The sequence below is a fragment of the Chiroxiphia lanceolata genome, chromosome 9, assembly GCF_009829145.1.
Source record: "Chiroxiphia lanceolata isolate bChiLan1 chromosome 9, bChiLan1.pri, whole genome shotgun sequence".
In the NCBI taxonomy this organism is placed as follows: domain Eukaryota; kingdom Metazoa; phylum Chordata; class Aves; order Passeriformes; family Pipridae; genus Chiroxiphia; species Chiroxiphia lanceolata.
The window spans coordinates 28,546,180-28,558,601 of record NC_045645.1 but is presented as its reverse complement, the minus strand read 5'-3'; the positions used below and the strand labels follow the sequence as shown (position 1 = coordinate 28,558,601).

Sequence of the window (12,422 nt, the reverse complement as noted above, 5' to 3'; positions counted from 1 at the left end):
CAGACAAGGAGCTCTTCACCTCCTTAAAATCCCTTGTGCGTTGAAGTTCTTAACAAAGAATGTTAAACAGCATTTTTTAGAAATCTGGTACAAAGACGTTTAGCAGGCTAAAGGCACTAACAAGCTGCGCTAAAACTTTATACAATATATTTTTTAAGGCATCACTTATTCTTTTCAGCAATCTCTCTAACAATGTCCTAGTTGAAGCTGTTTCCAGCTCCAACATTTCCTGCCTGGGTGCACGTGTAAACTCCTGATTTATTTCTGCAGTTCACAGCACTCTGAACACTCTGCCCCTCTCCCAGTGCCATCCCAGCAGGACATTTTGCACATCCATTTTATTTTCCCATCCTCCAGTCAGACTCCCCCTCGTGGGGTTGTCACTCCAACCTCTCCAAAGAAATCCCATTCCTGTCCCTGCCTCTCTGCTGGCTCCCCTCTGCCTGCCTCACATACGTGTTTGTAGGGATTTATTTTTAGGTTGTACCCTCATTACTTCCCACCCATTTATTCCCTCTGGTAAACGACTGTAACACATTTGCCCTTTCTGTCTCACTGGTACTGCCAACTCTCCATTTATAGTTTTGCTAAACTGTTATTTTTAAGCTGCTGGTTTTAATGCTTTCCTGCACATTTGAAGACCTACCTACAGAGTCAGCAGCTACAACTGATCTATAATTTAACCATTAAACCCCTATCAGATGTTCGAGTTAAAGGGAGTTTAGCTCGGTGAAATTTGTATCAGAAAAGAAAAGCAATTCAATACTGAAGCTCTAAACTTCATTTCACAGGGATGCTTCTCAGTGGTAGATGACTAATTTAGGTCTGTTGTTCTGTAACTTTGATTGATTATGTTGTTACACGATGATTGTGTAGGTTAATCTGTGGTGAAAGCAAATCTTTGCCTTTAAATCCCACAGACATGTAAAAAAACCATGGAAAGAAGGTCTGAGACTGGAATCTGATGTGCAAATACTGCTGCAGTCAGTATGTATGTCATGCATAGGGCATGGCCACATTATATGAATCTTACTCAAAGTGGGCCAATAGGATTGACAAACTTGCTCACAGAATCATGGAATAATGGAATGATGGAATCTTCAAATCATAGAATCACAGAATTACGTAATCATATAGTATCATAGAAAAATAGAATCATAGAATCCTAAAACCATTCAATAATTGAACCATAGAATAACTGAATCACAGAATCACGGAATCATTTAGGTTGGCAAATACCTCTAAGTCCATTGAGTCCAACAGTTCCCCCACTAAACCATGTCCCCAAGTGCCAGAGCTACACATCTTTTAAATCCCTCCTGGGATGGGGACTCCCTGGGCAGCCTGTGCCAGGGCCTGAGAGCTGTATAAACCATAACAGACTTAAGATCCAGAAACCAAATCTCTGGCACCTGCCATGTAAATGTATGTGTTGCTTTCTTATTATTTGATGGGGAAAAAAAAAGCATCTTCAAACATTTATCTGCAATTGCATTTGAAACTCCAAAGGCCAATATCGAATCAGCTGAAGAACAGTGAACCAAACAGATTAGTGTTCAATCTGTTCTGATGCCTGCACATATATTGATGTTTTCTAAACTATTTAAGTGAGTTAAAGGAACAATGCCCATAACCATTCCCCTGGAAGTGTCCAAGGCCAGGTTGGACTGGGCTTGGAGCAACCTGGGCTGGTGGAAGGTGTCCCTGCCCGTGGCAGGGGGTGGCACTGGATGGGCCCCCTTCCAACCCAAACCATTGAGGGATTCTATAATTTCAGGGCTTATCTGCCAACAGTTTAAACCCCAGGGCTCAGAAAAGAAGAAAACTGGTTCTCATTTACCACGTTTAATCTTCGTACTGAAATTATTCAGAGCAGAAAAAAATTCTCCCCAGTTCTCTCTGTTGCTATTCCAGTTGCTAAGTCTGGAATGCAGAACCATCAGCATTTACAGCCTGGCTGCAGACAGAAGTAGTTGAGGAAGCACCAGGTAAGAATGAGTGGGAAAGGAGGTGTTTTATCTGGGATGTAAACCTCCTGTGTTAGGACAACGTGCTGCAAGCCTGAGAGGAGGGTAAATACACCTGAGGGTATATTTGATCAAGATACAAATATTCACACAGTTCTACCTAGAGCTCTCCACTGTGAACCAAACAACCCTTCTAATTATCAATTATATGTATATAAGTAAAAATTACTTTTCAGGTAACAATTTTTGTTGCTGTGATAATAAGCACTATTGTAGATAAAATAAAAATTACGGGGAAAGTCAAGTCAAGAGGAAAAATTCAGATTTGCAAGTGAAGAACCATATAATAGAAAAGTGTTTGGTTGCAAAGAAACCTTAGGCTACTAATATTTTTGCCAAAATAATATAAATTCCCCTTTTTATTCCCTCTGAGACCAATTGTATTCCAAATAATTCTGTTGCCTGTCTGCTACAGCTTGGAAGGGAGAGCTGTATCCAGGTCTCACAGTTCAGTCAAAATGTTTTGGAAATGAGAGTTGGTAGCTGTGTTCTGTATCCAGAAGTCTGATCTTTTAGATTTGGTCTGTCAAAATACATGAGGAGAAAGATCATATCCCTTAAATTTTTAAGGAACACTCAAATGAAAGAATATCTCTCTGTCCAAAACTGCATCACGTCTGAGAGGCATCTTCCAATCAGTTTAAAGTCTTACTCAGAATAAAAGCAAAAACTGAATTCATAAATGTGCTGACTTTGATTAAATAATCAAAATATTCATAACTTCAAATACAGCAAATGCAACTCAGGTATTTCTGCAAATTTACAGTAATAGAGACCATTAGGAAGCTGGAACACAAAGAATTCAAACATAAAAGCCATTTGGAGAGATGGGAATTACAGCTGGGTGGGAAACCCCTGCAGACATACTGAGATCCTCTATTTTCATCAAGAAAATACCAGATCCTCCCCAGTGCAAATCAACACTGCCTGTAGTGGAACACTGTGGATTTGCACCACGGGCATTTCCATGGTTTTGGCAGGTGGAAATACCTCTGGCATTGAGCCTGGCTCATCAAACTCTGCTCTTGGACCTGAGCTCATGCACCATCCTGAAAGACTTGTGGGTGAACAAGCTGAGTGCTCTTTGGAAAGTTTTGGCCAACAACTGAGCGATTCTCAACGTTGTTATTTCGTGAACAAGCTAAAAAGAGATATTTAAATGCACAGAAGCCTGCTCTTAGAATTAGGCTCTGAGGGCAATGTTATCCAGACAGACTGCTGTGCCCAGCTGGTAAATCCTTCAAATCATCCTGATTCGTGGGAATAGAAAGACCCATCAGATATCAAGATCTGTTCATTAAAACGTGCACTAATGTGTCCTACTATGGGTCTTGCATTGATATGAATTTTGCAAAAGATGTTTGGAATGTAGAATCTTGTCCAAGGGTTTTATTCATTTCTTTCTGGTCCTGACATGGATGAGACAACGCCAAGGGCAAAGAACAAGGCATCAGAAGGGCAGGAGCATTTCTTCCACCAAAAAAAAACCCAGAAAAAGAAAGAGCTCGAGCTCCTGTGAGCATGAGAATTTAGGGAAAGAGGGAAGTTCAGAAGGAAAAAGGGGTAACATATGAAAAGAGAGCAGCACTTATTATCCAGACTGCAGAGTCCTGTGGAGTGAAAGGACTTTGTTCTGCTCAGAATCGAAAGGAACTCAACCACCAGCAGGTTTTGTTTTGTTTCCATGCAGACTGACATGTGAGTCAGGGCATTTCTAGGCATCCAAGTGTCCAGCTCCTTTCATGATGTGGGAGGTGAAAAACCTGTTGACAGGAGTTGTTTTCAATTAAATGTCGTACATAAGTAAATATGTGTAAATTCACATGTCCCCCTGTATTTTCTTCATGCCCTTTTACTTCTCAGAAAGTTTATCTTGCCTGTAGTGCACAATTCTTTCTAAGCCATTACACTGTGATAGCAGGGTAGGAATTAAATCACACACTGCAGGCTTGCCAGTTTTGTGCATTTTCATCAAGGAAGGACAGATCCTCCCCAGTGTGAACCAACATCAGAGTCAGAAAAGCAGACCCACACATTTTAGCACCATTCTTTAACCAAGTCTCTAAATTGCTGTGCTTGAAGGAACATGGGCTGCTTCTTTCTGACAATGATACAAATGGCTCAGTATTGCTGTGAATGTCAGATTTCAGACAGGGAACCAGAGTAAGAACAAAGTTCTTAAGTGGACTAAAGCATGACAGGGAAAATATTTTAATGGTCCCCTTCAAAGCACTTTCTCTGTTATTGTCAACTTATTTTTACACCTTAAGGATTTCATGAAAAGTTGAAGGAAAAACACGAGATTTCTTTTTCAAGGCTCTAGATGCTCCTGGAGAAGATACAATTAAATTTACTTACAAATCTACCTATTTGGTGGGAGACTGCATACACATATCCTCCATTTGGTGGAATTAGTATAAATATTGGAAAATTATGAATTACTGTGACGGTGACACAAAAGGGGGGGGGTGTTATTTATTTTTATATTACTTCTAATAGAAATCAAAGGAAAAATACCCAAAGACCATGAAATGTATGAACTCTTCCCTGGCAATGAGAGGGTTGAAATTACTTATCTACAGAGATAATGAACAATATTTTGATAGATTGGGAAGAGATGGCTGGGGCTGAACTGTGAAACTCTGATCTCAACTCTGACGTCAGTGGAGTTTGTTCATCAAAAAAGGTCAGAATCTCACCAGGCAAAATCAGAAACACCTGTTATTTTACTCACTCGATTCAGTTACAAAGTCTAGGGAACAGTGATGAAACTTCCAACCTTTAAGACATTAAAGATCTGAAAGTAAAGATCGCTCCATAGTACAGAAAGTCCCCTGGGTGAATAATGAAACCTTTCTTAAACCCAGCTCCTGCTACAGTGTAGAGAGGCATTATATGTGTCATCTTGTAAGAGATTAGGTTACAGTTTTGCTGTCAGACATGGAAATCCTGCTGAAGCACCTCTGGAGGTCTACAAGACAGAAATGAGGGTGAAGTGCAGAAGACAGCAATGATGTGACTCTCAGTGCCAGTTACCTACCAAGGATTCTCATACAAAGGATGTTTTCAGGGTTTTTTTCACACTAAGTGGACAGATTGAAAAGGATGGTTGCCAACTGAATCCTAAACTATAACAGCAAACACGTAAAAATGTATTATGGGCAAAAATTCTCTAGGAAAAAATAACATGTACATGGAAAACTTGGCACAGCCTTTTATTGTTCTCTGCTCTGATTTCTTCTGCCTCAGAGTCTCTATTCCTCTGAGATATTCCTCCTAATCTGACCTTTGTGTTCATACAAGCTGTTGATACACGATATCTTGTATTTCTGAGAGTTCAGAGGCAGGGAAATGTTCTGTGAATTTTATAGTCCTTGCTTGACATTCTCTGACCTGCTGACAGGCAGTAGCTGCCAATTAGAGAGCGGAGGACAGGCAGAGTGCTCAAGTTTCTCAACCCAGCCAGAATAAAGATCAAATTAAAATCCATACAAATCTGAGTGCCTCCAAATCCGTGCTGGAGTGCTCTGCTCTAACTGCACTGTTCAATCTGTTCACTGTGCATCTCTCAGTATTAAAACCCTGCTCCATCCTCTGGGTTTATTTACTTTAGTTTCAGGGGTTTTAGGGGGGGAAAAAAAGGAGAATATGGGACATTTAAAGAACTGTGATATGAATTGTTTATAGGTTTTTGACAACTGTGATGGCAAGTGTTGTGTGAGTGCTGTTAAGGTCTCTCATTTACATATGGATATTTATAGCCTGCTCAGGGTTTGGCAGTCTTTATTTCCCTGGCTTTGTTTTTTTTTACTCTTCTCTTTTGACTAAACTAAATAACTAATATAATACCAGACTCCTTCAATTTGTTCTGCTTTATCATGTCGTATGATCTCTCCTTTTTTGTTGCTTTACCCACTGAGGAGTTCACCTCTCTGTCCCCCTTCAGAGAAAGCAGCCCTGGAGATTCAGATGAATTAAAACTCAGCTGTCCAAATGACTTAAACTTGTTATTAATATCATCACCTTAAATTCCTCAATAAGATATGGAAATAAAACCCTAACCTTAATATTTAGGGTGTTCTTAGAATTAGTTAACAATCCGTGGCAGTCACAAGATTTCATTACACCCGTGATGAATTTAACCCAAAGATTTCCAACAGCTTCCAGAGAAAAATCTATAAAACCTCCTGTATTTCATTTTTACAATGAGACAAACACAAACCCTGTGCTGTGCTGTAGAAGATGGGACAGAGACTTCTTCACTACCTGAAGGGTGATGCCCAGGGTCTAATTGCAGGTCCCTGGTCTTCTGGTAAGATTAAATAATGACCTAAATTCAAATTTAAATTTGAAAAGCTAATTCTAGCTTTAGAAATAGTGAGCTGGGTTTGTGAAGCTTTTAGTATTGAGTGGAATTTCTAAAGAAACCTGCAAAAGCATTCAATTCTCACAGAAATTTCCTGAGGGGCGGAGATCTGAGATCACAATTTCTGCGCATTTCCTAATTTTTAACTCCCCCCTTTGAAAAACTCCAAGCTTTGGTCTGGGATGGAGGCAGTTCTGATCTCCCAGTTTCATAATGGTCCTGAACAACACCTGTCCTGGAAAATCTGTCCTGAGGTTTTCCTGAAGCCACATCACCAAGCCATCACAGGGCTTTGTTTCTACTCAGCCCAATGTTTCTAACTGTGGTTTTACAGCGTAAAGCTGTCGCTGGGCAAATTTTGTTTCTCAATATTTGGTTGTTTACGAGGCTTCTCAACTGCACAGTCTTAAATTCTACGCAGAGACTGAACTGAGAAAATGAGGGCAAGAAGGGTTCAAGATCTGGATTTCAAAAGCTTCCAAACAACTGGCTGTTCGTACAAAACTGGGCAAACAAGTGAGATTTTGAGTTTGCCAGAAACCTGACAAAAGCACGTGGCTTTATAGTATTTCAGCATTTCTGCTTTTGATTACAGCAATTGCTGGAACCCACGGAAAAGCACGTTCAAATGTGAAACAGGAAAGAAGAAAATATTGAATCAAGGGAGCTCCAAAACAAAGAAACACACACACCAAAAAAAAAAAAAAAGGTCTGTATTTCAGGCTGAGTTTTGAGTGAGAAACTAATTTCATTACACTTAAGTTTCCTTTCTAACAGCCCACCATGAGTCATTCACGGGTTAATTATGGATAATCAGATATAGTTACCATCACAATAGAGCCCTGTTCATTGTAATCGAAAGTTTTCAAAGACAACAAAATGCTTAAATCTCTCATAGCAAGGAAAAAAAAAAAAGTGTTTGGGGAAAAGTAAAAAGCAAATTGCACAATAAAATTTAATTGAAATTAGAGGGCACATTCTCAGGGATGTTTATTCTTTCTCACTCAGATGGAATAAATGGGCTGTAATCTGGCTGTAAATAGCTGGTGGAAAATTCAATTTATGCATCTGTTCTTCTGTTGCCTCCTGTTCTTTTGTTGCACTGTGGCTGTCCTACAGCTGTTTGGACCCTAAAATAACACGTATTCTGTGGTCTCCCTGCCCAGCTCCCATGAAAGGAGATGAATTCTGGGATGGAAGGTGATATCCTCCAAAAGAAAAATACTGTAATCCTCCAAGAGACAAATACTGTAACAGCCTCACTTTATTAATGGCCGTGTTCTAACACAACTCTGTTACTAATTCTGCAGGGTGCAGTGAGAGCGTTCAGTAATATTTAATTTACTGTGTAACCACCGTGGGTTTTCTGTAGAAAAGGTGTCACCTTCCCCTGGGCCTCCAGCTGTGGTGGGACCTTCAGTGGGCACAAACCAGCCTGGCTGTGCTTGTGTCCCACCAGCACCCTGTGGGAAGAGCTGGGAATGTCTCTCCTAACGACACCCCCCGGGGAAAGGGAAGAATTCCCTGCCTTCATCCCTGTTCTGCTGCCACAACTGGCCAGGGTTTTCTTAGAGCACACCCCACCACCCTCATGGGATGTCAACAGGGAGAACTAACAGCCATCCCTGCACCTGAAGGGAATTGTCACGGGAAAAGGCTCCTCAAAGGACCTGGAATATTTCAAACACACCGGGATGCTCCTTGGTGGAAATGTTCATGCAAACCAGGCCCAGCCCTCGGGAGCTTGGGGAGTTTCCAGTGAGGCCCCTGAGGCTCCAAACTGTTGATTTAGCACATGAGCCCAAGGCCTTACACTAAAATGCATGAATTAATACAATACTGAAGGAATGCACGTTCAGGGACTGTTAAATAAGTTAAATATTGATACAAGCTATGGGTTTCTCCCATGGACATTTTGATTTCCAGTCAGGTGATGTTGTAACAGGATGATGTTACCTTTTTAAATGTGGACTAAGCAATGTATTGTCTGTGTGATTAATGCAAAGCCTCAGGGCTGCTTTTAAGGGTAATTATGTCACAGTAACAAACTTGATTACAGGCAAATTTGATTAACAAACTTGATTCATCAGATTCATCTCTCCCGCTCCTTTCCTCATACTGCACATTAGCAGGTTTTGCTATGAATAGTGTTGCTTTTCACTAGATAAATAAAAACTAAATATGAAGGCTTTAATGTTAATTCTCACTTTCCTCTTCTTAATGCTTTCCTTTCTCTGTGACAACTTCATTTTTTGATAGAAAAGCTTAATTACAGAACTTATCAAAATATTGTCTTCCTCCATCAGTCCCACAAAATGATATCACAAGAATTGTGAGAAGAAAATTCAGCAATCACATATCTCGGTGACTTTGAACAAAGAAGATAAGACTTTCTCCAGTATTAATTGTTTCAATTCCATAAGCGAGAAAAAACTATTCATTATGTGTTGCTTTCTAAAGAGACATCCTTAGAATTTAGGAAAACAGACATCTCTTTCCTGTGCTAAATAAATCCATCCTTGGGGGTGCTTTAAGGCAGCTTCAAGACTCTGTTCTGCTGCTGAATGCTTATATTTTTTTTTCTTACTATTTCATGGTGCTGTAGATAATATTTCCTTCCAAATTGTTATTTTTACATTTTTTTGTTGATAAATAAATGATCGCTAAATCGTATTAAGGTGTTCCTGGTTTACACTGCACAAAACCAGACAGCCTAAAACACAGAAAAAACAGGAGAAACAAAAAAAATCACAAGAAAGGACACAGAATGAACGTGGTAACTTGCTTAGAACATATGCTGTGGTGTTTATAAATATTATCCTTCTGCCATTTTTTTCATATGAATAGAGAAAGAAAGAGGTGTGAGAGTGATGTAGCTTGACTTGAAAAGGGAGTCTTATACTGATTTGGGGGGGGGAAAAAAAGGAAGAAATATTGGTTATGGGGGGAGGAGGAAAGAAAGAGAGTGTCTTTTTAATCTCTCTTCTCCAATAATGTTTTAGGGGTGTCCAGCCACGAGAAAAGCCATCTCTGGACACTACAGTCCCCAAATATGTTGCTGTGCAAAGAGTTGTGCAATTTTTTTTCCCCACTCCTGTCACAGTTCCAGATTGCCCAGCCCCAGGAAATGTGACAAACCAACTAGTCAAACAGCAAACCAAATTATTCCTGCTCATGTCGAAGTCCAAACCTGCAGGAACTGGAGTGGCAGATCTCCTCTGTGCACTGAAGTGCTCTGATTTAACTGCAAATATCATGGCTTTTGATTTGTGCTTTAAGTCTTTTCTGTTCCATATAGCATATTGGGGTTTTTTTTTGTTTGTTTTATTCAGATACACATTCCCAAAAGGATGGTTATATTCTTCCTAGGAAGAGGATGAGTTACATGAAACATTATTAATACTCTGAGTTCTCTCTTCCTAAAATATAAACAACCCTGCTGGTATGGTACAGTCCAGCTGGGTGAGCTGCCCTGCCACCATTCCTGGATGGATGGGACAGGAGGAATATCCTCCATGCACCAGCAGCCAAACTGAACAGGTGCTGTCAATCCACAAATTCTGGTCAACCCCTTCTCCCTGTAAAGGCACTTCCAGGGAACTAAATTCATATTGGCTTGACTAACAGCCAAGGTAGCTGGAAATTACATCTGGCTTCAGCTGGTCTTTAGTGAAGATCTTGGTTACCAGTGGAAAGATCCAATGAGCAGAAAGGATTCTAAATCACATTTTACATTAAGGCTTCCATAATTACTGCATATTCAATTGCAAGCTAAAATTTTATTTGCTCTTCAATGCTGGAAATGGACCGACAGAGGTTATTTCAAATAAGCAACATAAGGCTAGAGAGCTGCTCCAAAGGAAAATTGTTGCTTTATACTGTACCTGGGGGACTCTGATCTTAGCCAAGCATCCTCCTGTGAGGAGACTTCCTATGAGTGACCTGCAGAGTCAGTAGACAGAATGCTTTCACTGACAAACTGAGCTAAGAGAAATTCCTAGCAGAAAACAACACCTCTCCCTAAAGCTGTAGAGCCAAGAGCTCCAGATTGTTCCAAAGGGCAGTAAAAAAAATAACAGTAATAATTAATGTTTCAGGCACGGGAGTACAATAACCACATAAAAAAAAAAATGAAAAAAAGAGGAAAAAGAAGGAAAGAAGTAGGAGAAATAGAAATGTGTCTATAAAGGCAGTTACTGAGCACACGTGTACATGAGGTTGCCTCAGTGACCAAACACTAATAAAATTAATGTTTCAGGCACAGCAGTACAATAACTACATTAAAAAAAAATAATAAATAAATAAAAGAAGAGGAAAAAGAAGAAAAGAAGTAGGAGAAATAGAAATGTGCCTATAAAGGCAGTTACTGAGCACACGTGTACACGAGGTTGCCTCAGTGACCAAACACTAATAAAGAGAATGTTTCAGGCACAGGAGTACAATAACTACATTAAAAAAAAATAATAAATAAATAAAAGAGGAGGAAAAAGAAGGAAAGAAGTAGGAGAAATAGAAATGTGTCTATAAACTCAGTTACTGAGCACACATGTACATGGGGTTACCTCGATGACCAAACACTAATAAAATTAATGTTTCAGGCACAGGAGTACAATAGCTACATTTAAAAAAAAAAATTAAAAAAAGAGGAAAAAGAGAAAAGAAAGAAAAATAGAAATGTGTCTATAAAGGCAGTTACTGAGCACAGGTGTACATGAGGTTGCCTCAATGACCAAACACTGCTATGAAGGTGCATCAATCCAATTCTGTGCCATTCACCAAGACTAACGTCACTGCTGCATCTTTAGACCCTCTTCTAAACTAAAATCTTCCTTGTAAATCGAACGCTTCGATTCGGGTCAGAAAAAGCTCGGAATAAAAAAATCCATCATTTTGCTAGGAACTATTCTTTTAATTAGTGGTTTGTTGTGGTTTTTTTTTTTTTTTTTGTTTTGCTAATCAAGCCCCGTTTCCCCCGGGGGCAGCAGCCGGTGCGAAGGTTGTTGCGGGGGGTTTTGCCCTACCTTGATGGCAGTGGAGGCGATCTGGATGTGGTGCAGGCGGCGCAGGGTGCTGTCCCTGTCGATGAAGTAGGAGGCTGCCAGCTGGTGCAGCGTCTCCAGCGTCACCGCCGAGCTGTTGGTGCCCGGGTCGCTCCCTTCCGACCTCTTGCTCAGCTTCCTTTTGTCCACGAAAATCGTGAGTGACTCCTCTCCTGGGCAGGGAGACAAGGGAACCCCCAAGCAGTCATCAGCAACACCCAGCAGCACGGAGAGAACCCACAGGATCACATAAAAAAATATGTTTATTTCCAAGGTTTAATACATTTAATACATTTAAACAGGTTTTACAGTGTTTAATGCTGGTGTAAAAGAAAATGAAACCAGTGTAAATACACAAGACTCTGCTTTTTTTGTTTGTTTCTTTCTTTCTTTTGTATCATAGCTGATATCAGAAGAAAGGTTACAACTGGTTATAAGCAACCCTGTGCTTTCTAGTGAATTCAGCAATGCTAAAATGCCCGAAATGTGATAGAACACTTGTCTTAAACCAGATTTATATGGCTGAAAAGTATCGGATCTTTGGAAAGTCTGTGCTTTTCCAAAAGCAAAGAGAAGATCCAGCATCTTCCGTGGTGGATTTTTCACTTCCTCTCTCTTTATAGGGACATGGATCAATACTGTTGAAGTCAGAAACTTTAATTTCTGTAGGATTACTGAAAACCAAAAATCTGACTCGCTTAACTGAATTAGTTCTGAGGAACCATTCCAGATTAGACCGTCTAATACCGACAGATTTTCCACATTTATTGTCTAGTTCATGAATACTTTTACCTGTGTTCCAGGCTAAGCAAGCATTCATTCATTTAGTAAAGGGTTTAGGCAAAACTCCTTACTTCAGGAAAAAAAATTAGAAAAGTAATTTATTGACTCAGGATTTTCTTCTGTGCAATTTATGTCCGAAGTCACTACAAAACCACTTTTCTCACTTTTTGAGCCTGGGTTTGGTAACTGGCATTCTTCAAAACTTAG

General features: G+C 39.9%; 1 protein-coding gene and 1 long non-coding RNA gene across 4 annotated transcripts in view; one reads left to right on the top strand and one right to left on the bottom strand.

Annotated features, from left to right (window-relative positions):
* The window catches only part of LOC116790931 (BMP/retinoic acid-inducible neural-specific protein 3), a 167,246-nt gene that overhangs the window by 52,110 nt on the left and 102,714 nt on the right, over nucleotides 1–12,422 (bottom strand). For both annotated transcript variants that reach the window (XM_032696474.1, XM_032696475.1), the window contains exon 4: nucleotides 11,415–11,605. In XM_032696474.1, the coding sequence (XP_032552365.1) occupies nucleotides 11,415–11,605 (191 nt within the window). The remainder of the gene's footprint in view (nucleotides 1–11,414; nucleotides 11,606–12,422) is intronic.
* LOC116790935 lies at nucleotides 1,233–3,831 on the top strand. Of its 2 annotated transcripts, none has more exons than XR_004358548.1 (4): nucleotides 1,233–1,288; nucleotides 1,915–1,988; nucleotides 3,451–3,590; nucleotides 3,718–3,831. It is a non-coding gene; the product is annotated as an uncharacterized LOC116790935 (long non-coding RNA). The 2 variants fall into 2 exon arrangements; XR_004358549.1 differs by having other exon boundaries at nucleotides 3,696–3,762.